This window comes from Colias philodice, chromosome 6 (genome assembly GCF_061535455.1).
Source record: "Colias philodice isolate Cphi_HAF_F1 chromosome 6, ilColPhil1 Martin Lab GWU primary, whole genome shotgun sequence".
Taxonomy (NCBI): domain Eukaryota; kingdom Metazoa; phylum Arthropoda; class Insecta; order Lepidoptera; family Pieridae; genus Colias; species Colias philodice.
In genome coordinates this window covers 12,422,844-12,448,654 of record NC_143091.1, presented here as the reverse complement: position 1 = coordinate 12,448,654, position 25,811 = coordinate 12,422,844, and the positions used below count along the sequence as shown (strand labels likewise).

Genomic DNA, 25,811 nt, shown 5'->3' with positions numbered 1-25,811 from the left:
TCCAGTAATTTATTTTCGATATTAAAACTCGCAAACATTCTCAAAATTTTCGAATTCCCAAGAATCCAGAGTCGAACAAGCACCAATTTAAAATAAATTATGGGAAAGTGAAAATGAGGAAATATAAAAATTCGCGTCATTTTTGATTTTCAACTCTATAAAGGACGAAATTTGCAAAAATTATGTAAAAATATTATAATTTCGCATTTAACATACTTATATAATGGGAAAATCGTAGAAAGAATTCGGCTTGGAAGTTACCGCGTCCCACTTTGAGAATTCAATAAAATCTGCATGTTTATCGAAGCATCAAACCAAACCTGTGATGACAAGAGTGGATAGACATTGTTGTGCAAAATTTAACATAGAATTTATAGGTTATGGTAGAAAAGGGAGCTTACAACGTTGTCAAAAGAAAATTGGAAACTGCCATGTGAGTGTTAAACTTTATTTCGAACTAGCGACAACTAGAAGATTCGCATGTCGCATTAAATTATTTGTATTTAAATATTACAGTAATCAGAATGGAAATACAAATAGTGAAATTAATTAAATAATCGAGTTACTTGTTGCTGTGGGAAGCCACATTTGCCTTCGTTAACTGGTTGAGTGTTTGGTCTGACTTTATTAATAGGTGAAATCAATTCATTGTTATGATAGTAAAAATGCATTTAGTAATATAATAGTCAAACATTTATTTGGTAATATATAATATTTTTCATATGCAATTATAAAATATATCTCTACACTAGTTTTCCACCCGCGGCTTCGCCCGCGCAGTCAAAGAAAAACCCGCATAGTTCCCGTTCCCGGGGGATTTCCGGGATAAAACCTATCCTATGTCCCGGGCTAAAAAGTAGCCTATGTCCTTTCTCGGGTATCAAAATATCTCCATACCAAATTTCATGCCAATTGGTTCAGTAGTTTAGGCGTGATTGAGTAACAGACAGACAGACAGACAGAGTTACTTTCGCATTTATAATATTAATATATTAGTATATTAGTATATTAGTATGGATTGCCAACATTGTACAATTTTATGGGAATACAAAAATATTTAAGTTATATGCTTTGTATTGTTTCTTCTTGATGGAACTGGAAGAAAGCAGTTTAAACCATTATTATAGTAAACATAAAATTAACTCCTACTTAAAAATACGAAAGTAATCATAATTTTGATAATTAAGTTTATAAAATAATAAGATATATTTACTTTCGAAATCAACGTAATCTCTAGAAATCAAATATTGTTCTTAATTAAATTTCTCAATGAACATTTCTTACTTTACTAGCTTACCGCCCGCGGTTTCGCCCTTATCCAAAATTTAACTATTAAATTATTTCATTTTTATATTAAAACAAGCGGTCCGCCCCGGCTTCGCCCGTGGTACATGTTTACGTTTTCTCTACATAAGAACCATCCTCGTACTTCAAGGAATATAATAAAAAAAGAATTATCGAAATCGGTTCAGCCGTTCTCGAGTTATGCGCTTACCAACACATTTTGCGATTCATTTTTATATATAAGATTTTACTTTATTATATACTAAAACTCTATCTCTATCCATTTTAAAAAATTGGATAAAAATCCGTTGAGTAGTTTAAAAGATTTAAGCATACATAGACATCAACAGACAGCGACAGCGACTATGTTTTCTACATGTAGTGATTTGAACAATTTAATATTAACACATAATAATTTACAAACTTTTATTCGGTTAGCTCAATTCCTTATACCGTGGTCACGAGGAAAGGAGGTACATAATTTTCTGGCCACCAGCCAAATTTCATGATTGTATCATAACAAGGCAGAAGTGACCTCTGGCTGAGTCTGTATTGCCTATTCCTACAACTTATTAACTGACGCAAGCTTCTTCGTAACGTTTTTTGTATTAAGGAATTTTTTGCAGGGAGAATAAATGAATCTTTTGTGTAATGTATGATGGGAAATATAAAATTGCTTATAACATCTTTTGGTAAGCGAAACATGAAATGACTTTTGCTTAGGAGAGAATAACTAGAAAATACCACAAAAATACTGAGGTGCATTTTGTTAAAACATATTATATCGGTTTTTCAGAGAGATTTAGATGTTATGTACATACCTTATAATATTTTAAATGGTATGTCTGTCTATATCTTACGCTTTACAGATTCAGATGAAATTTGGAATGAAAATACTTGAAACCCAGCAAAATATAGGAATATATCGTAAAATATTTTATACCCCTGTGATAATCGATCCCAAAGAGTCATGACACGTTTCGGGTCAACATATAAACCATTAAGATACCCATCGAAAGTAAAACGTTTTTAATCAAACAAGAATCCATCCAAAACTAATTAACAACACATAAAACCTAACAAATCGTGTAAAATAAATTTTAAACGCCGACGAGTAATATCAATAATGTTTAAGCTCGAATATCTCAGATACGAACAAAATTGCCAGCCATAAATAATGTTGGACCATCAATAGCAGAGCGTAATGAAAGTTGCGATTTGTTGTTGCCATAAACAAAATCCCCTTTTATGGCGCGAGATAGCTGGTTTACAGCGGGGAATCCCCTTAAACGGAAATAACTTTACATGCTATCAGCGCACTAAATGGTCAATCTGTAGGATCATGTAGGATAGAGGCTAGTTCATGATATGTCTTTACGTTATGAATTGTCGGATTTTAGTTCAATCAAGAATGTATGAAAAGAGTGGATGTGTTCATTATTTTTTGTTGAGGTTATTTTAAGCTATTGCATAGCTTCTATTGCGGGCCTTGAGCGTGGGGACCGCATCGAGAAATTCTGTAACGAAAAAACCTCACGCTCCCCACTCCGACGGGCTCGGAGGTGTGGCTTGAAGGCATGCTTTACCACGGCAGTCCCCGAGTCCTACACGTCTTTTCATATGAGAGATAACGTTTTGAATTTGAATATTTGGATATTGTGTTTAAAGTATTTTAATTGTATAATTAATGATGTTCTAGTAAGACACTAAACTATGGCCATACTATCCTAACTACAATGTTCTATCTGCCTTATTTTTGTGGCTTCGTTCGTCTCTTCCAATATATTATTATAAGAATTAGTAATTACAAATTATTGTGGTACTTAAATGCAGAATTATTAAAAAGATCTTTACGCCAAATCTTTTCAGCGATGTGTTTTTATAGTTGTTACCTAATGTACGAAAACAATCTATTTTAACGAAATATCCTTACACTTCTAGTGAACTATATATTTGATGAGTAATGTTATGTGCACGTAATTGGTCATAAAATTCACGTCTGAATTTATTACGCTCTAAAATAAGATTCTATCGGAGTATTATTTACATCGGAATAAAATGAAACGACAATAATGGCAAATTTGTTGTTTGTCCAATCAGAACTGTTCAAAAAGCCGACGCTGCAACCTTTTGTATGTATAGTTGATGTGGGAAACGTCACATAAATATTCTATTTTAACGGATTTTTCTCTTTTGTTACAGAGGGCATAGACAAATCTGGTGAAGACCCAGTTATAGCGGCCTTAAGACCGTACGGGGCTCCAGACGAGGACGGGTACACAACACCTGACACATTCCAAAAGTATTTCGGCAATTACTCCGGAACATTCCACCGGGATACACTAGATGACGTATCCTTATTAGATCATTTAATAAACGTTGAACATAGTTACGATAACGAAACACAAAGGATAATGGCGGACGATTCAGACGCAGTTAGAGACAGCATAGTTAATGATACGAGTCAGTCAGATAACGCGACAGTTGTTAAAGCCGTGCACGAAGACGTAGTTACTAAATTCCTAAGATTAATTGAAACGCAGCATTTGCTAGGCGAGAATTGCACAGCTGGGACGCACTTGAATTTAGGTGAAGGTGTCGTAGACAGGTACGCTCAAGAGAGATTTAGGATAGAAGCAGATGTGGCAGTAAACAGAGCTAATATGTTAACGAGATTATGGAAGTACGCCGGGCCGTCAGTGATGCATAACGAATATCTGTTACACGCAAGCGTTTTTTCAATGGTTGAATTTGATGACGACGTGTTTGCGGCGGGGAATTGTTACGATCAATATCAGTATAAGGATTACCAGTTATTCTGTCCCTTCGCGTACCGTTTACCGGAAGGGCCGATATTGGCGAAGGATCTGGCTGTCGAGTACAAATATTTAAGTAACACGTCCGAATGGTTTTACATCGCCCGTAAGAATGCTGAGCGCGTGATTCGCAATCACAATCAGTTTAGACGAGGTGAGTGATTGGTTTTATTTGAAAGTGAAGTTTACACACCACTCAGTGGATGAAATAGTACAATTAAAAAATACAGATTTGTGTATTTTGTTTGTTTTCTAATTTATTGATAAATGATTGCCGATTAGCCTTTGTTACTCGCTAAAGATGTGTCTTTCTAATCGTATAATGAATTTTAAAATTAGTTCAATAGATCCAGAGATTATAATATATCTAGAGTTTCTACAATTTCTTTATAATATTACTCTAATTAATAAGTGCTATCAGCTCGTTATGAAACTGACCCATATACTTATTAACATAAAAATATTTATAATTTTTCTAAAGCAATTTTTCCCAATAAGTTCATTTGTATGAAAAGGTTTTTAATTATAATTTAATATCAACAAAAATAGCTGAACTGATTAAATAATATTATTAAATCTGAGGCATTTAAAAACGTGGGCTCAAAGCGTGGGCCGGTACATATTTTGATCAAAGGATGTATTTACTATAAATAAACTTATGATATTTAATTCATATTATTTAAATTAATATTTATATTTTACGGTTGTTTACTATTTAATAAAATTCCTTACTTTAAATAGAGCATATTATACTGTAGGTACTACATAAAATTTTAAAAACACTATTACTTGTGATATCACTTCGCACTAAAAATATTTCAATATCCCCAACCACTTAATTCGATCCTCAAAAACGTCTTTAATGAATTCCGTATTCAAGTGGCTTAGCATAGCAAAACTGTCACCTTAAACCCTCCCAAGGGACCTATCAAAATTTTATATCCCCTTCCCACGGCTTTTTATCCTGATATTATAGAATTCACAACGTCGAGAAATACACGAAGGAGATTATTCCAAAAATCGCTCGTCATTATACTTTAAAAATTGACACTAACGATCTCAAACCGCTTTGTCGATTCACAAATGTTCCAGAAATGTTCCCGTTCCAGGTATAGATGATACCTGGGCCGTTTTAGGCACTAAAACTGTCCTTTAAAGAGATAAATGTAGATAAACTTGGGATAAAAGATTTCGGTGATATTTTCCGAACCCTCGCCATTTCATAAGTTTTCTTTATGTGAGTTCGTTTTAATTAAGTTTGTTCGTGTACCCAGTGATATAATGTAGTTATATTGATTGTATTAGTTTTTTAATAATAATAATTTAATGTCCTCGAGTGCCACACGTATTTTTTTATATAGGTACTTGAACGCGCACTAATTAAGTGCATATCTATATTTTAAAAATCAGAAAAATCGAAATTAATTTATTTAGATTTTTATTATTGCCGTTTGGTATTCCTGTATTGATAACATAAACATCCAAACGTGTTTTAATAATAATTATTACGATATCGTTATCATTTGGGAAACCCTCACTGAATATTATTCAGAGCAACGGTACTATCTGCTAAGCACGATTATAGGGTCAACCAAGTTGGAAAATTTTGATTAATGGTTTCTTGTTGGGGTTTGTATCTTAGTATCTATTTATGATTATGTATATAGCTTTCGCTTGTGATCAAATTGTAAATCTGAACCATTCTCGAATACAGATAAAGATTCGAAAAACATTTCATTAAAATTAGTCCAGCCGGAAAAAAAGACGGGTTGCACTCCGGGAGTGCCGGCAGAAGTGAAAACTTGATTATTAACGTTCAGCATGTTCGATATTTTGGAATGGTATCCGTCTTACGCATGGAATATAAGGGCTAAAAAAAACATCCGTCTTACGCTTTTTCGATCGATTTGTCCTGACGCGAGTTTAAGATTTTATACCCAACGCCGCTAAAGAAGTTTTCACTTCAAAAAAAAAGTCCAGCCGGTAAGGAAGAATTCAGATACGAACACACAGACCAATGAAATACATAATAATATATTAAGATATAAAATATAGTAGTGCTAGTAACATACGTGAAATTTAATGATTTAATTTTTTTTGTTTAATTTGTGTCAAGGTAGAGCCGGGGCGAGCAGCTTCATTTTGCATTCTATTGAATTCTTAGTCTGTCCAAAGTAAAATAAAACAAACTTCGATCGATAATTTTTATAAAGCTGCGGATTGTTATGCAGATACTTATGTAAAAATTAATACAATACTAAAATTAATTACTTTCATATTATCAGCGATAATATTCAACAAATTTAAAACCAAAATTTTGACTCAATTGTTATATTTCGGCAAATTGCATCATTAGGTGATGATGATACTAGAGTAAAGATTGCATAATATTTTATCAATGCATTTTCCTTAAACATGCACTTTCCGCTGCCGGTGTATAGATGGCGCTGCTATTATTATGTCGACAAGATGTAAACAAAACAGAATTTCAAGGAAAGATTAATCAGTGTTTTAAAAACAAAAACAAAGACGTCACAGCTAATAATAGTCTGAAAGTATTTCATTCATTTACACAATATTTTAAAAGAACAGTAATTCCCTTGCACCGTTACGTCAGCCCGTCTGACGTATATCTATCGACGATGCCTTAAAAACATTCAGTTTGTAACCTACTTCAATGCAATATAGAAGTTCCTTGTGGATTTTTGATGTTCATTTCTAATTGTGGGACAAGTTTGTGATAAGATATTCATTCACAATCTATCAATCTAAATAGGTAAGTTTCTATATTGTACATTGTAAAAGAATGTGTGTGTTTTGCACGTCTTAATGAGTCCAAGGCCTTTCGACCGGCCGGCGTCTGGGTTCTATTTTTAGACAGGATAATATTTGCACTTCCAATGACTTATGCATTTTTGTTTTTTATTTTTTTAGTTTATATAATACTAGCTTTCCGCCCGCGGCTTCGCCCGCGTTTTCAGAGAAAAACCCGTCCCCGTAGGATTTCCGGGATAAAACCTATCCTATGTCCTTTCTCGGGTATCAAAATATATCTATACCAAATTTCATGCAAATTGGTTCAGTAGTTCAGGCGTGATTGAGTAACAGACAGACAGACAGACAGAGTTACTTTCGCATTTATAATATTAGTATGGATTGATATGAGTAGTATGAAGAGTATGAATGACGATTTATATATTTGTATGCGTTTGAGAAAGTTTGTTACCTAATAAATATTTTTGTAGAGTTTTCATTGATCGGTTGTCTCTAGTTAGTCGGTCTAACTATAATAAAATCATTTTTTTTATGGTTTTGTTTAATTGTATTATTTATGTATAAAAATATTTAAACAATCGATTCTCACTTATTTACGGTATTATATTTTAGTAATGGTCATATTAACTTTATTAAGTTTCAATAATAAAGATAAAACATATTTTTAATTGAAGTTGTTATGCAGATGTTGTATAGTATTAATAAATTTAAAAACGAATAGTGTTAAATTTTATTTGGTGTTCGTCTGTTGTATATAATATTGTGATAACACAGATAGCACCATGCACAGTTTATACTTATTTTTGAATTGTTAGATAAATATTTTAAAACTAATTTTTATTTGATAAACATTTTGCAAGTAGGTTGATTTGATAGCGGATGTATTGCATAACGGTGCAATGACCGTTGTATGCACTAGTATGTACGACTAACTACTTAACTAGGTACTACCACAGAATAGTTAATAGTACAGGGTACTACTTACAAACAGGACGAGGTCTTATAGAATGCTATACAATATTTGTTTAATTCATTTTCGTTTAAATGATGTATATAATATTATGCTAATATAATATGAATTAAATAGTTTTATGATATTATGTCTTTTATTCACATTTATTATTATTTTATGGCTTTTTAATAGATTTTACTAATACCTTGATGGACAAAAACAAAAGTAATTCTTTTGAAACTAAATGATGAACGATGCTGTACTATCTAAATGTAACTTACAACATTTTTCAAATTTACGGTGGTCATAATTGAAAAGAGTCTAAAATGGATTAAAATACTTTAATATTATTATTTCTAATCATCATACTTTTGTTTTAGGATCCTTACGAGTATAACTGCAACAGACCAAACATTGGAAGACTTGAGTTAAAATTAAAAATAAATAAATCGGCGCAAAAATGGTTAATTACTACATTTACGCAAAAGATTTTTCTGGTTCAACTATGGGGGTTAAATTTTATCATACCAAAGGCTTGGAGACACTGGAACAATTTAAAAGTGACGTAGAGAAAATCAAAGACGAACTATTGCATGCAGGAGAGCCGCCGACAGAATCGAAAGTTATTTACTTGCACTGGAACAATGAATGTGTAGAAGTTGATGAAGACCAGACTAGAAGCACGTATAAAAATCTTCATAGCGATAGGTCGGGTACAAGACCAGAAACAATCATCCTTTTTCTAAAACAAAAATGTGCTTTAACTGAAAATGACCGGATCAAGCTGCTATATATCATCACCGATGGACAGATACATCAAACGAATACAAGGGAATGCTTCAGATATAACGAAGATATGTATTACGAATCGGTTGTCTTCCACGCCTTCAGCGAGGACTTAAATTCTATAGATCTTTCTGTAGCTGCATCCTTCTTCAAAGGCCGCTCCAGAGTTTATCGAAACTGCCACCTTATGGATGTCACTGATGTTTCTAAAGAATTTGACTACAACAAAATAAATATAGACAACTTTTCAGTAGAGAAAGAAGACCTGAAGTCATATATAAAGTTGAAATTCATTGGAAAAACAAAACAAGATGCAAAATCTCTGCAAGAAATTGATAAGTTGAAGAAACTACGTGATCGCCTATTCAAAGAAATAACATTAAAAACAGATAGTGACAAATCAAAAATCAACCTGGAAACGAAAGACAAGAATATGTTCCTGAGTGCATTCGTTAAAACTGATTGGTATAAGGACCTAAATTCAACAGAATATTCGGAAAAAGTAGATGTCGAGAAATCTATTTCAACTTTGATCAATTATATCGTTAGTGACTCGAAATCCTACTCTTTCGAAGCCTTGAAGTTTGATAAAAAATACAACAAATCTGCTGAAACGGAGGATATAAATGATGATGTAAATTTTATAGCCGAAGAAGAAATTGAGTTCCCTGACGTGATCCTTACCGATGACAAAGGAATCCCTGTTGTGCTCCTGACAGAGTTTAATTTGATGCAGAAAATAATTTTCCATAAAAAACCATCATCGAATGTAGTGTCACCTGCCAGTTTTAGTAAATTCAAATCGACCATGGAATGTCCACTGTTTTTGGTTAATGATAAAGATATTAGCGAATCGATTGGCTACTTTTATACTCTCAATGTTTATAAACAATTGCTGGCAAACGATGTAAAGACTGACCCGCGAACTCGAAAACCGTTCCATGGCGGCATTGTGCTGTCAAGCACAGACCAGTTTGATAAGTACAATGACTACATTATATCCGCAACCTACTTCGATGGCAAGAAAATTAATTACAATGTTGGATTATTTTACTATGTGCTATGGAAAAACTGTGAAAACAAAGAATGGATGGACAATAATGTCGTTGAACAATTTAAAAAATACGCTATGCGAAGAATAAGTGAGACAGTGTGTAAAATTGGGCTGTCATCGTTACCTCTAGATCCTCCAGAAATCACATCACTACTAACATCGCTGTGGTACTGTGTTGAATTGTCTTCAAATATTTTCAAAAATGATCCTCTAAATTTCCATCATGAACGTCTGCGCATGTTTCATGGAGTATCCCGCTATATGATCGAAATCCTAAAGCACTTCAACTACGATTTAGATCTTGAATCCATCAGTAAACGCAGGGAGCTCATAAGCAATGTTATGCATTTAAAGAGAATCCCACAACCAAGAGAAAAAATGTATCATTTATTAGAAAATATTTTCAAAACCGAAGAAGGTTTTCTCATCAGTGAAATTGATAAGCCGTACAATATGTACAAACTCAACTACTTAAAATTTGATCACAGAAAAATACTTCCTGACGAAGTAGTTGACCAGGTAGTTCATCTGAATGACTATGTTCACTTTTTGCATTGTGTTGGTGATTTGGAAGCATCTAAAGCTGGAGAACTCATTCACGAAATTTGTGAGAAGACGTTTCGCCCATACTTTGTCATCGACCGAAATACATCATTTTACCAAGAATTGGTCCGGAAATCCAGGAAAGTAGTTATTAAAAACGATGGCGACAAAGATAAAATCGAAGTAGACTATGAACCAATTGACAATCTTGAGTTTGACAGAATCTTGTCTCTATTTAAACTGTTTATCGATTGTGTGAAAGATCTAAAAAAGTATCCCACTTTAGTTGAGTATATCGAGTATATTCGTAAAAGAAGAAAGTTTTATGAGGATACCGTTACTATTTTCCCTTCATATGTTTACTTTAATATCAAAAACGTGTACGAGAAATATCAGAAAACAATAAGTAATGTCCCAGTTGAAGAATTTATAAAAAGGTCCGAGTCCTGTACAAATCGATTTGATCGCGTCAAAGGAGAAGAAAGAGTGAAATTCAAAGATGATGAGGAAATTAACGAATTCATTTCTAGCGAGGAATCAAAAGTACGTTTAAAAAAGAAAACATAGTACATTCAGTGGATGAAAAAGGTGAACTTTACGAACCAATACTGACAATAGTCCAGGATCAAATGCGAAAAGGCCTTGTAATGAAGTATCTGACATTATGATAATTGGAAAGAAAACGGAGTCAATAGCAAATTGTCTTTTCAGAAAGCACCTACTCAATCAAAGTGTCAGCTGCTAAAAACGTGTAATGTAAGAATTAATACAATCTTTTTATAATCATTTATATGTTATTTTTTATATGTATAAGGCAAAGATATTTTTAATTAATTATGTAAAAATTTTAAATAAAATCTGAAGCCTTTGAAGGTTTTTTTCATTACAAACCCATTTTCCTAAAAATATAACAATCTTTTTTTACTGTTTGATATTACATGTACCTAGTATTTCTGTTTCAATTAGCATAAAAGTCATGACAAATATTATTTTATTAAACTATAAATTCGGCACACCAAAAAACAACATCACACATTATAATTAAGTAAAATAACTTATTTTCTAAAATAAATATTATAGTTATAATTATTAATTACCTAATTATATTTTGATTATATTATTATACACTTTGTTTTAATAATTTTGTATTCACACAAGAAAACCTTTAAAGACATTAACCTTAAACTAAACTAAATAACTAAAAAAATATTTCTTTCTATAGTACTATGACAAAAGTACATAATATTGTCATTATTGTCAAATTGAATATTATTAATCTTTACCATTACTACAGAATAATAGTATCTACTGCTAACAGTTTACTACTAGCTCTGACGATCATAAAAGTAGGTAGTGGTCGTCGTCGGTCGTACTCCTCGTGAATGTCTCCCACATCCACGTGTAATACTGTGGTAATAGCACGACTTAATGTTTTTGAAATTAATCATCATTGTCATCATGAAAATAAACCAAATACCTAAGCAAAAATATTTAGATATCTAATTTTAAGGTTACCGTACCGAAAGGGTAAAACGGGATACTGTTACTGAGACTTCGTTGTATGTCTATCTGTCTGACTGTCAGTCCGCCTCTCACTAGGCTGTATCTCATGAACCGTGATAGTTAGACATTTCAAATTTTCAGATAATGTGTATTTCTGTTGTCGCTATAATAACACATACAAAAAATATATGAATAAAATCTATACTAATATAATATAAAGCTAAAGAGTTTGTTGGTTTGAACGCGCTAATCTCGGGAACTACTGGTCCGATTTGAAAAATTATTTCGGTGTTAGATAGCCCATTCATAGAGGAAGGCTATATATTTAAATATAGGCTATCTATCATCGCGCTAAGACCAACAGGAGCGGTGCACTGCGGGTAAAACCGCGGAGCGCAGCCAGTTAATTATAAAATTTTCATTTACATATTCAGTGTTCATGAAAATACTGGTAAACTAGTTTATTATTTTATCCATATCTGTTGCTATCTCTAACAGTTTGCATTGAACCGCAGATATCTGACCGCAGTGAACCCTGATAATTTTAATTAATTATAACTCTATTTATAATTTGTTTATCTTATATGGAGAGACCCGTGTTATTATAATTTTATTGTAATTTTTTTTAGAGTTCGAAATTTTACTTTAAAATTTAACCTAAACATTAAATTGACTTTGTTTAGTTGAACTTTTTTTTCTCATAAGTATTCAGACTATGAAAATATGTACTTAGGAAAAGATTAACACAAAAAGTATGATTTTTGGCATTGATAAATTAAGTTTAATTGAATAACTTAATTATACTTACTTTCAAAATAAGTATGACAAAACCATTATAACTGAATTTCTAAAATTACCTATTACAAGGGAAAATAACACATTCAGAACACAATGTAAATGCAGTTTATTTTTCTTTATTATTTTCTAGTAGCAGAATCGAACAGTTTATTTGACGTTATAGTCGCGTTTTTCAATCTAGTTGATCATTTACATTAAGCTTACATCGAACATACGAAGATTAAATACAACAGATAACATTTTATCAAAATAATTTTATTTAATCTCGGAAAAACTGCGAATACTTCACGTTCATTTTTTATGTTTTATAATGAAATAAACAAGTAATACATATAACAATTTAGAGAATATAGTGTCTTCTGAATACTATCAATTTCAGCCGTGCCAGTACTATCAACACGAATTTATTTTTACTTTAATTATTATTTACTTTAGCTAAATTATTATTGGGTGAGAAATTTAATGTAGGCAACCCGTTAACCGCATTTCTATACAAACTGTCAATGTCAAGAGGTGGTTCAATTTGTACAACATTCTGAATTTCTTTATTTATATTGTCACAACATGGAATAGTTGTTTCAGTGCCTATTGCTACCTTATATGGAACAGAAACCACTAAATAGTCATCTTCGTGATACCATTTCGCGTTCTCCATTTTCAGTATACCAGACAGCACTTTGACGTCTTGGAATTCTTCTGTCCCCTTCGTTGCTTTAACAGATACAACTCTGTGTTTTATCTTCACTGACATACTCTTTTCATCAAAGCCTGGTAGCTTGTATTTCAAAGTGTAGCCGTCTGGTCCATACGTCTCCAGAGCTATATTGGGGTGGGTTTTGCAATATTCTTGGTACGATTCGTCACATTGAATCACATTGTTTGCGATCATGTCGAACTGAAAATCGGGACCATGTTGATGATGCCACGGATGATGATGATGATGATGGCCCCTCGAACAACCTCCTCCGTGACCCCAGTGGCCATTGACCACGGTTATCAGAACTGCGAGGACTGTAAGACGATACATTGCGCACGACAACTGCTGTGTTTATGCCAGTTTGAACTTCGGTCGCCTTTTATTAAGTTCACGATAAGAATGTTGATAGCCCCATTGTAACGTGGTTTTCCCTGTTATGTTTATCAAAATATATTTTTTTTTATTTTTATTGATGCATGATTCTATATATGTAATTGATTTTTTTTTCCGGTCGGTAAATACGTCTAATTGAAAAAAATTTCAAAATTTTAGCACCTTGAAGGTGTTCAAGATGAAACATAACGACGACTATTTAATCACTGCTTGCTTGCAAAATAGTAAATAATTAAATTAATAAGACAATTTGTATTTCACACAGCATTTGGTTTTAATGCAAATTTCTATCAATCCTACAATATTAACCAGGCGATAAAAATAATTATTAATCATATTATAGTCGGTTGATTCAACCTAATTGATTAGGGTTTAACGCATATCCTCTGGTACACTAGTCACAAATTTAGAAACATCTATTTATACTTTTAAAATAATTTGGAAAATCCAAAAGTGCACGCCTCATAATTTTTTTTTAATAAATATTTATTAATTATTATTTTTGTTTATTTAATAACAATTAAACCACATCGAATCAGACCCTGAAAAATGAAAGGGTTCTATTCCTGAGCATACTCAAGCGTAAGAGAAAAAAAAAGACTCGATTAGTAAAGTATTTCGGTCGCTATCGTGTTAACAAGAAAAAGGATCCGCACATACAGACACACGGACGTCCAAGACAGAACTTTTTTAAACTGTTTTTTAACTAGTTTAAATAACAAAAATGACATCAAAAATATCATGAACGTTAAAAATAGTGTTTTTTCTTAATATGTGTGTGTATGTATTATCTTACTAGTGCAATGTATGATACATAAAGACATTTTAAGTTTGAAAAATCAGATGTTTTGCGCGAAGTGACAGTAGTACCCACCTCAACGCTTCGCTTATGAGGCGTGCAATAATTCGTTTTAAACAAGGCAAAATAACAGAGGTCGGAATAAAAACATTTTTTGTGAATAATATTACAGTACTAACCATTTTTATCATCTAAACAGTTTAAGTATTTCTTATTGATAACAATTATAATCATTATTGAAGTAAAACTTCTTTAGGCGCGACTAGGGAGTAACTCAGATTTTTTTTCTGACGGAAGTAACGCTCACTATAGTCTGTGTAGTTTCCGCCATTTAAAAATAATAATTCTGATTGGTTGTAAGTATATGTCATATACTACACGCTTCTTGACTTATACGCCAGCTAGTGGCAAATATCATAATCAATTAGGATTATTTATTTTCAAATTTTCAAACGGATCAATTGTGAATAGCAAAGTGAATGAAAAATTCAACAGTTGTAAAAACATTATTTTAAATTGCAAAATTTTTTGAAAATCTCTAAATATACTTGTTTATTTATTACTTTTAAAATAAGTAAATTAAAAATAAAAATAAACATGTTGCGGATTATAATCAATCTATTTTAAATATTGCTGAAGACAAAGTAGTATCCATAGCAACAGATATGTATATAGGTTGTCATTCAGTTGAACAAGAAGCATATGTACGCCAACAATTTCATAAAATGTCAGTTATTGATACAGGAGGATCGCCTTATGAAATCATATTAGTTCTTAACAAATTTTACATTATTACAACCAATATTGATGTATCTGATGGCTTAGCCAACGGTTGTGTTGGAAAGTTAGTGTATATTGAACGTGATGACAGTGATAACATCATACGCTTATGGCTTGAGTTTCCTGGTAAGATAGGAGAGAAAATTAGGAAAAAAGCTGCCCATCATATTCAAACTCTAAACATTAGTAGAACAGCAGTCCCAATTTTATGAAGATCGTCATCTGTACCAATGAATAGAAATAAGACAATATTTGCAAAGAGAAATCACTTTCCATTAGTATCTGCTTGTGCGCTTACAATACATAAGTCTCAAGGTGGTACTTTTGATCAAATCGTTTATGAATACAATAAAAGTCACAGTCAGCAGCTGTTATATGTAGCATTATCACGAGTAACTGATATAAATGGATTGTTCATTGTCTCAAACACCGATGACAACAAATTTTATCATGGAAGAAAGCGTCCAGGGGGAATAGTTGATTTACAGTGTGAATTTGAAAGACTTTCAAATTCTCGCCTAATAACACAACAGGAAGAATTATATAACCTTGTAAATGAGAGTAACATTACACTATTTTCCTTCAACTGCCAAAGTTTACGTGCTCATGTTTCTGATCTGAATGATAAAGTATTAAAAAGGTCCACATTGCTGTTATTTTCCGAAACTTGGATGAATAAATAAAACCGGCCAAGTGCGAGTCGGGCTCGCGCACAAAGGGTTCCGTAGCAGCAAATATAATAAATTACAGTTAAATCAACCTATCTCAAAAACTATAAGAGATACTTTGATCAAACCAAAAATCGTTGAAAGAGTTAATTAGCATGCATCACCTCTATTTTTTTTAGAATTTTATACCCCGTAGTTATAAAAATAGAGGGGGGGGGACATACTTTTTACGACTTTGAGAGCTGATATCTCAAAAACCGTTCACTTTAAGAAAAATGTTTTTTAGAAAACTTTATATCATTTTAAAAGACCTTTCCATTGATACCCCACACGGGTATGTACATCGAAAAAAAAAATTTCATCCCTCAGTTACATGTATGGGGGGCCCCACCCCCAATTCTTTTTTTTACTATTTAGTGTCATATTTTTGTAGCGGTTCATACAACACATATTCCCATCAAATTTCATCACTGTAGTACTTATAGTTTCCGAGTAAATCGGCTGTGACAGACGGACAGACGGACAGACGGACAGACGGACATGACGAAACTATAAGGGTTCCGTTTTTGCCATTTTGGCTACGGAACCCTAAAAATGACGAACAAATTCTTATTGAAAATTTTTATTGCGTTACCCAATACAAACGACCCAACTCAACTGCTGGTGGAGTAGCTGTATATCATTCATCTACAGATACACTGAACAATGTAACACCAATTCAAAATATTTCACAAACGATATTATCACAAATTTCCGATGAGGTTTCACAAATTGGTGACATCGCCTTGGTTCGATGTGTAAATACGAATGACCAACCTGTGATTATCGTTGTTATTTATATTTCTACAAATACTAGCCTGACAAATATCATAAAATTTATTCATCAGCAATTACTTCACTTCACAATTGAAGGTTCTCGACTTTTAAATAGTAATTATCATGAATTACCGATGATTCTAACTGGAGATTTTAATGTTAATTTTCGCTCTCAGGAATCTCAGCCGTTAATTGATTTTTTAGAAGAAAAATTTGATTTATCTATGAATACTTCTCGACTTCATTCAACAACGCGTTTCGGTACAACGATAGATGCTGTATTTTCAAGAAAAGTAGCAAATTTAGAGAGTAAAATTTATGTTTCACATTATAGTTACCACAAACCTATAATTTCGTACGTAAGAAATTATTATGACATTCAATTACCTGTTTCGAATGAATAATATTAATATAACATTTAAATAATCTTTGTAAAGCACATGAATAATAAATATAATTAAATTATAATATAATATTTATTTATTTAAGTTAATATTTAATCATTTCAGTGATATATGTCGTCAACGCCAAAGAAGTTTTACTTCAATCGCGCGTAAAGGTTACACGCACACACTTTTTTTGATTTATTTTCTTTACTAAAAAAACATAATATTAGATAATATGCTTCAACTTTTACTTTAGGCATATTTTGAATGAGAGAAATCGCTAGCGGATAATCCAATATTTGTTGATCTGTACATACTGCTGATGTCTACTACAGGTGCTGCAACCTGTGCAACGTTCTGAATCTCTCTATTTATATTATTACCACATGGAACAGCCGTCTCAATTCCCATTACAATCTTATACGGAACAGAAACGACTAAAAAGTCTCCATCAAGATACCATTTCGCATTTTCCACTTTCAGTATATCAGACAGCAATTTAACATCTTCAAAAACTTCAGTTGGCTTCGCAGCTTTAACAAATACAGCTCTATGTTTTAACTGTACCGTAATCATTTTTTCATCAAAACCTGGTAGCCTGTACTTTAAAATATAACCGTCTTGTCCATACATTTCTTGAGCTATGTTAGAACTAGTTTTGCAGTAATCTTGATAAGATTCGTCACCTTCAATTGCTTCCTCTCCAATGACGTCGAAATGAAAATCGGCGTCATGATGATGTGAGCAGCCACCAGGTTTATGATTATGATGTTCCCATGAAGCTTCTTCTGATGAATCTGGACCCCAATGACCATTGACTGTGGTCAGAAGAACTGCGAGCGATATGAGACGATACATCGTACACGACAAATACTTTGAATATTATGTCTATATTTTGATCCTGAGTCGTCTTTTTATAATTCACGATAAGAATGTTGATAGCCAAAACGTACTTTCCCCTTCTTCTTATTGAAAAGGGGATAACTGTGTTATTTTTCCCTGTTTTTATCGTATGCTAGCTGCTAGCCCGGATCCCCCTGCGTCGTCTATTGTATTTCACTAATGTATTCGTTAAACTAAATTTTGATTATTGGAGACTAATTTGAACCTTGAATTTGTTTATACCTTTTCTGTGTGGATTTAAAAATAACGTTATTGTATGCCATTTCTTTAATTTTTATGATTCACGAGTACTATACAATTATACATACTATACTTTGTCTAAAACATAATACATTATAAACTGAAACCTTCCTCTTGAATCACTCTATCTATTACAAAAAACCGCATCATAATCCGTTACGTAGTTTTAAAGATTTAAGCATACATAAGGACATAGGGACAGAGAAAGCGACTTTTTTTATACTATGTAGGGACTAGTACTTTAGAGATGTTACATGTCGTGGTAGTATATGGCTTTATTTATTACACGTTCCTCATGACGATTTTCCTCGCCAACTATAACAGGATAATAACAAAAAGTTATTTTAAGATCGTTTATCAAATGTGGAGAGACCAAGTGTGTGAAGCCTAAGTAGGTATATCAGTTTTGTATCAGAAAAAGAAACGGCCGTGACTTATTAGCCTATGACGATATGGACGGTATTTACTCTATCTAGAGTATAGTTAGTCTGTTTGTCTATCATCATATTTTTAAACAATTTACATGTTACAAATTTCCGTAGCTTTGTATCATAATATTAAATAAAAACAATAGTTGCTTGGTACACATTTTAACCGACTTCAAAAAAAGGAGGAGGTTATCAATTCAGCCGGTATGTTTTTTTTTTTTTTTTTTTTATGTATGTACACCGATTACTCCGTGGTTTCTGAACCGATTTACGTGATTCTTTTTTTGTTCGATGCGGGATGGTGTCGAATTAGTCCCATAAAAATTTTATTCGGAAAGGCCCAGTAGTTTTTATTTTATGAGCATTTTTGTCTGTATTTGTAAATGTTGCAAGTGCAAGTTTGAAGTCGGTTGTTTTTAACGCAGTTATTGACTTGTGTTATGGTGCATTTTGACGTCATGATTAAAAAAAAATTTCGATGATAACTGCAGTCGAGATTTTTAAAAGAGACCTAATAATTCAACCAATTTACACAATAATAATTATTGTACACCCAAATCCACAATATTTAATTTATTTTTGATAATAATTTTCGTTTGTGTTTGATATTTTTGTTTTCATATTTATTGAGCGGGCGTGGCGAAATATTATGCTTAATAAATTGATTAAATATCCAGACGAAGACAAGACAATAAATAAGCAAGTGCTATCAATAACTGATAATGAAAAGTTTGAATACTCTCTTGAGAGGAATTAATTATTGATTTGCAGTCATAAAACAACAATTGAAGTATCAACATGCTTCGTGTTATTTTATTAATATCCATAATTCTTAATTTTGCGAATTGTATTCCGTGCCTTACGGGTGACTGCGGTTTAAATGCTAATATCGGCAATCAAATTAGTAACGGGAATATCGATTATTCAGATTATCCAAACCCGAGTGTAAATGACGTCCTTGACAACCGTATAGAAGACCACGATGAATACCAACACTCCGGCGATGGAATTGATCCCGACGATCACTTCGCAGCTACCAACATTGGACATATTAACTTAGGTATCCAGATTACACAACCTCAACCTGGATATAACGTGTACCTACCAGTACAACCTCCCCAAGTAAAGCCTCCTAACCATGTGAAACCTAAGCCAAGTCCCCCAATACGACCTAAAAAACCCAACCATGGAAAAGGTCCCAACCATGGACATGTGAAACCTACTAAAAAACCTCCAAAACAACCCAGAAAACCTGACCCTGGTCAGAAACCTTCCGTTCAATGTACAAATACTAATAATTGTATCGCTGGAACTAATGCAAAACCAACCGAGAATTCTAAAGGAAATACCCAGAGCAATGGTCATGTGAAACCTACTAAAAGGCCTCCAAAAATTACTAGAAAACCAAACATCAAGACTACTACTAAAAAACCACATGTTAAATGTACAAATAATGGAAATTGTGATTCTGGGAATAACGAACAACCAAACCAAGCCACAACTGCAACTCCCGAAAACACTGGTACTATTATAAGCCCTCCTGTTAAATGTACAAGTAATTGTGCGACTGGAACAAATGTAAAACCAACCGATAATTCTAAAGGAAATACCCAGAGCAAAGGACATGTGAAACCTACCAAAAGACCTCCGAAAATTACAAAAAAACCAAACATCAAAAGTACTACTAAAAAACCACATGTAAAATGTACAAATAATGGGAAATGTGATTCTGGGAATAACGAACAACCAAACCAAGCTACAACTGCAACTCCCGAAAACACTGGTGCTATTATAAACCCACCCGTTAAATGTACAAGTAATGGAAAATGTGATTCTGGAAATAATGTGCAACCAAATCAAGCTACAACTCCCAAAAATTCTGGTACTATTAAAAACGATAATAAATGTATAAGTAAAAAAGTCTGCACTATTACACAAGATAATGAAGGTAAACAAATCGAAAACTGTACGTACTATAAAGATTGCAATGAAACGCAAAATCCTAAAGGAAATAATAAGGCGAAGCCCAAAAAATCTGTGAATTTCGATAAAGTGTTTGATAACCTAGCCAAAAAGGTAATTGCCTTCGATAATGCAATTTTGTTGCATTGCACTAAATATCCAAACGACGTCAATGAGTTTTACGGAAAAGACAAGTATACATTAGAATACAAACTACCAATGGGATATAAGACAGAGGATTTTGATGTGAAGGCAAAGCATAGGGTTATTTATGTTAAAGCCAATAATCAGCAACTGGGTAATTTTAATGACATAAGATTGGTATCTGATTTATTAAATATAGAACAAACAGATTGGGAGTTACAAGGTGATAAACTAAAAATAAATATTCCATACAAGACGCAGTTGGAACAACAAAGCAAAATTATTTGTTCTAATTCAATAAATAATAATACCATTCCAATTTTGCCGTTAGATGACCAGGTGTTTGTTTACAGATTGCGTAAGCCATAAGAATCCGTTTAGTATTATAATTTGTACATATTGAACTATTTCGTTGTATTGTGTGTAAATTAACTTATTATAAAACAGAATTTAAAGTGTTGACAAGTGATATAAAATTTCAAGTTGTCTAACGGTTAGTCAAAACCTAAATTAAAATTGACATGTACTACTTTGTTATTAGTTTTGTTTTTATTTTAAATAAAGTTTTTTTAAACAACCTTTTTATTATTATGCTTTCCCATTTATATTGGTAGTGATTCGTTACGTATTTTTTCACCACTTGCTGATAAAGCTACTGATCGTCTATTTAACATTATTGGCTAATATTTAAAGTAACGTTTGACATTTTAACTAATAGATTATCTTATCCATAATTGGTCCGCCAGAATGTGGTTTCATTAATTCATTTTTATATCAAGTCTAGGACAATTTAATTAAGAGAAGAGATACGATATTATTTTGTTTTTTTTCCATTTAACTAAAAAAATTGGTTGTCTGTAAGGTCGGTTTACTGACGATAGTTGAAGGTGACAACGTCCGATTGTGCTTCTTTGTCGCTCGTTCCGCGCTCTCGCTTACACTTCAAGCCTTACATGGAACGCCTCAGAGCGAGGTAACGCCGCACGAGTCATGTTTTTTCGTGCGTGCAGCCGGCTCTATCGAATTATAAGACGCTGTCACGTCAAAAAATAAAAGAGTGATTCAGAAAATTCTCAAACAGTAAGGGAGATTTAATTCCTAGCACAGAGCCAGTGTATTCAAAATAATTTTTCATTTAATTATTTTTAGAAATACGCTTCCAAAGATAGGTTAAATTTCAGATGTCCGTTCTCGTCTGTCTGTCGACTTGTCACAAGGCTTTAGCTGTATCTTTTGTAGATTGACAGGCAGACAGTGAAGTTTTCACAAGGGTTGTAAAGTCATAACAGTATGACTAAAGCTAAAAAAACGTTTTCATAACAATGTACACAAGACTGAACTTTAATAATTATATTTTAGACATGATTTATTTACTTGTAAACTCTCTTATCGTTTATCAGTTTTGTGTTAGAAAAAAAACGGCCCTGACTCATAGCCTATGACAATATGGACGATGTTTACTCTATCTAGGGTATAGCCAGTCTGTTAGTCTAAACAGTAGGTAATATTTTAATCAAGTAAATCTACTTAAATTGTCCGTAGCATTTCATTCGTACACACAAAAAAAAAGATATCTCTAAAAAATATCGCTGCAAAATTTCTGGTTGCTTTTGCAGATATGGAGTCCATTTTGGCATGATTTTATGTTTTTGTTTTTGTTTGTGATTTGATGTAAAACTGCAACTGCGTTGCTAATTAAATATGGCCTAAGACCGTATGTTTTCCCCTTTTTATTAGTTTTTATTATGTGGCTGAGACGTTACTTAGTAGGTACCTAATATTTTGCATTTTGCAATTTCCAATAGTTACAGGTTTTATAATATTACTAAATATTCAGACGAAGACAAGACACTATGCAAGTGCTATCAGTTACTGATAAAATAAAGTTTGAATACTCTCTCAAGAGCAATTAATTTTATTTATCAGCAGTAATAAAACAACTATTGGAGCATCAACATGTTCTGTGTAATTTTATTAATATCCATATTTTTTAATATTGCGAAGTGTACTCCGTGTTTTTCGGGTGACTGCGGCTTCAATGCCAATATCGACCCAGAAATTAGGAACGGGTATATCGATTATTCAGATTATCAAAACCCTAGTGTGAGTTACGTCCGAGAAAACCGCATACAAGACCACGATGAATACCAATACTCCGGTGATGGAGTCGATCCCGACGATCACTTTCAAGCCACCAACATTGGACATATTAACTTGGGTATTCAGATAACACAACCTCATCCTGGATATAACGTCTACATACCAGTACAACCTCCCCAAGTAAAACCTCCAAATCATGTGAAACCAAAGCCAAGCAATGGAAAAGGTCCCAACCATGGACATGTAAAGCCTACTAGGAAACCTCCAAAAAAACCTAGAAAACCTATTCCTGGAAAACCTTCCAATAAATGTACAAATACTAATAATTGTGTCACTATAACTAATGTAAAGCCAACCGAAAATTCCAAAGGAAAGACCCCGGGTAATGGTCATGTGAAACCTACTAAAAGGCCCCCAAAAATTACTAAAAAACCAAACACCAAGAGTACTACTAAAAAACCACACGTTAAATGTACAAGTAATGGAAAATGTGATTCTGAGAATAACGTTCAACCAAACCAAGGTATTGCTACAACTCCCAAAACCACTAGTACTATTATAAACAATAATAAATGCATGAGTAAAAAATTTTGCACTATTAAACAAGATGAAGAAGGTAATCGAATTGAAACCTGTACGTATTATAAAGGTTGTAATGAAGCACAAAACCCTAAAGGAAACAACAAGGCCAAGCCCAAAAAATCTGTGAATTTCGACAAAGTGTTTGATAACCTCGTCAAAAAAGTAATTACCTTCGATGAAGCCATTTTGATGCATTGCTCAAAATATCTAAACGAAGTCTATGAGTTTTACGGAAAAGATATGTATACATTAGAATACAAACTACCAATGGGATATAAGACTGAGGATTTTGATGTGAAGGCAAAACATAGGGTTATTTATGTTAAAGCCAATAATCAGCAACTGGGTAATTTTAATGACATAAGATTGGTATCCGATATACTAAATGTTGAACAGACAAATTGGGAGTTACATGGCGATAAACTAAAAATAAATATTCCATACAAGCCGCAATTGGCACAACAAAACAAAATTATTTGTTCCAATTCAATAAATAACAATACTATACCAATTTTGCCGTTTGATGATGATGTATTCATTTATAAGCATTAAGTGTGCATTATTATAATACTAGAAGCATTCAAAATTCTTAACATATTAAAATTTGTACGTATTTGACTGTTTCGTTATATCATACACATTGTGTTATTAAACTAAATTAAGAATATTGACTATCGATATGAATTTCACGATTATATATTTTCTTATTCTAAACCTTAATTAACAATTAAGTTCTATGTCTTAACTGATATCTAGTAACTGCTTGGTTTTTTTATTAGATTTATTTTATGTTATTTTTAATAAAGTTTATCAAATCATTTCTTGTTGTTTTTTAGTTTTTCCCTGTCAGTTAGATTAACAGTAATCCGTTTTGTTATTTAGCCAGTTTCAAAACTTACTGATAAAATCATTGATAGCCTATTTGACACGTTTTCCTTATATCTTCATACAATTATTATTTATTTATTTTTGAAATACAATTGCGAAATAAGGTTAAAGTTTAGTTGTCCGTTCTCGTCTGTCTGTCGACCTGTCATACGGCTGTATCATTTTAGATTAACAGACAGACAGCGAAGTTTTCACAAAGGCTTGTGAATATGTAAAGAAATATATATACACTGGTCATCAAAAAAATCGACCCACCTACACTATGTTTGCTATTTATCGATTATTTCACAAATAAGTCGTCTTATATTGTTGTATTTTGTTGTAAGGGTCTGATAACATGCTAATCATTATGTTTGTCGTAAATTTTACTGCACTTAATGATTCTTAACAAATTTTTATACAGAAATACTGTACAGTGTTGATTTGACGGTTTACGGCGGGACAAATTATGCCCGTGTTCCCAGTTCAAAAATGACTTTTTTCGGGATCTCTTGTTCATAACGTTAAGTTTAATAATTGATGCTGTAGTTTTGGTAAATTTTGTCTCAAAATAATGGATACTACTGTAGCTGAGGGGGCCCAAACTGTGGCTCTACTAAAACAGGGGTTATGTCAACTTGCCGTGGCTAAAAAGTAAAATCTGAGCTGTTTTGCAGTTCGATGAGTTTACCAAAGGTTTCTAGCGACTGGGCAGTATCGATGAAAATATTGATCTGCAAGAAATAGGGCGGCAACTCAAAGGGACGACCCCTAGATAATGTAATCAACTCTACGAAATCGACATCTGTCTGGTGTAGATCTCTAGTGACGCCTGCGTGAAGATAAGGAGGTGGGTATAAATGACAGAACTGTTAGAAGAAGACTTTAGGAGTAAAACCTAAGACCACACAAGCCAGAAACAGGGCCACAATCAGCCACAGCTCATCGACAAACCAGACTTCAATTGACTCGAAATCACGTAAACTGGACTATAGGCCAATGAGAGTCAGTACTTTTGAGTGACAAGATGCGAATGACTTTATATAGTGCTGATACACGTCTTTATGTCATGCGATGACCAGATGAACGATTTGTTCAGTGCTAGGTAAGAGAAATGGTCGATTATGATAGAGGCTCTGTAAAGTTCTAGAGTGGCATTTCTTGGACAAGACGCACGTAGCTTGACGATAAAAAGATGCTCATTAAATGCTGTTCAATACATTACCGAGGTTTTGGACTATCATATGGTGTAATATGCCGGCTGTATCTGCAAAAACTTTGAGTCTATGCATGATAATGCTCGGAAACACGTAGAGCGAATCGTGATCCAGTATTTAGAAGAGGTCCGCATTAGAGTTACATTCTGGTTAGCAAAAAGTCTCGATTTGAAACCTACAGAGCACATGTGGGGCAATTAAAAAATAAAGCTTAGAGCTCGTAATTCAGCCCCTACAACAATAGGAGACCTGAAAACCGCCATGAGGTAAGAATGATAACGAACTCCTCAAGAGACCATCAAAATCTTGATTATTTCT

The 25,811-nt window shown here is 32.9% G+C and overlaps 6 protein-coding genes across 6 annotated transcripts in view; 4 read left to right on the top strand and 2 right to left on the bottom strand.

The window, feature by feature from the left end:
• Window positions 1-3,247: 3,247 nt before the first annotated feature.
• LOC149488125 (uncharacterized) overlaps window positions 3,248-25,811 on the top strand; it is an 87,318-nt gene continuing 64,754 nt past the window's right edge. The window contains exons 1-2 of the mRNA XM_089695831.1: window positions 3,248-3,260; window positions 3,487-4,254. Of these exons, the coding sequence (XP_089551957.1) occupies window positions 3,248-3,260; window positions 3,487-4,254 (781 nt within the window). The remainder of the gene's footprint in view (window positions 3,261-3,486; window positions 4,255-25,811) is intronic.
• On the top strand, window positions 6,738-11,078 carry LOC149488131 (uncharacterized). The gene is made up of 2 exons (XM_089696848.1): window positions 6,738-6,876; window positions 8,208-11,078. The coding sequence occupies exon 2, from the start codon at window positions 8,288-8,290 to the stop codon at window positions 10,775-10,777; it is 2,490 nt and encodes an 829-aa protein (XP_089552974.1). The 5' UTR covers window positions 6,738-6,876; window positions 8,208-8,287; the 3' UTR covers window positions 10,778-11,078.
• LOC149488130 (uncharacterized) lies at window positions 12,612-13,556 on the bottom strand. Its single transcript, XM_089695944.1, has one exon. It carries the CDS (start codon window positions 13,536-13,538, stop codon window positions 12,927-12,929), a length of 612 nt encoding a protein of 203 aa, XP_089552070.1. The 5' UTR covers window positions 13,539-13,556; the 3' UTR covers window positions 12,612-12,926.
• LOC149488129 (uncharacterized) lies at window positions 17,303-17,908 on the bottom strand. The gene has a single exon (XM_089695800.1). The coding sequence runs from the start codon at window positions 17,906-17,908 to the stop codon at window positions 17,303-17,305; it is 606 nt and encodes a 201-aa protein (XP_089551926.1).
• LOC149488128 (uncharacterized) lies at window positions 19,420-21,239 on the top strand. Its single transcript, XM_089695943.1, has one exon. The coding sequence runs from the start codon at window positions 19,420-19,422 to the stop codon at window positions 21,094-21,096; it is 1,677 nt and encodes a 558-aa protein (XP_089552069.1). The 3' UTR covers window positions 21,097-21,239.
• On the top strand, window positions 22,684-23,961 carry LOC149488127 (uncharacterized). Its single transcript, XM_089695799.1, has one exon. The coding sequence runs from the start codon at window positions 22,684-22,686 to the stop codon at window positions 23,959-23,961; it is 1,278 nt and encodes a 425-aa protein (XP_089551925.1).

Bases quoted from the DNA above. Each gene is read 5' to 3' on its own strand.
- LOC149488127 (XM_089695799.1), top strand. From the start codon at position 22,684: ATGTTCTGTGTAATTTTATTAATATCCATATTTTTTAATATTGCGAAG.
- LOC149488130 (XM_089695944.1), bottom strand. From the start codon at position 13,538: ATGTATCGTCTTACAGTCCTCGCAGTTCTGATAACCGTGGTCAATGGC.
- LOC149488131 (XM_089696848.1), top strand. From the start codon at position 8,288: ATGGTTAATTACTACATTTACGCAAAAGATTTTTCTGGTTCAACTATG.
- LOC149488128 (XM_089695943.1), top strand. From the start codon at position 19,420: ATGCTTCGTGTTATTTTATTAATATCCATAATTCTTAATTTTGCGAAT.
- LOC149488129 (XM_089695800.1), bottom strand. From the start codon at position 17,908: ATGTATCGTCTCATATCGCTCGCAGTTCTTCTGACCACAGTCAATGGT.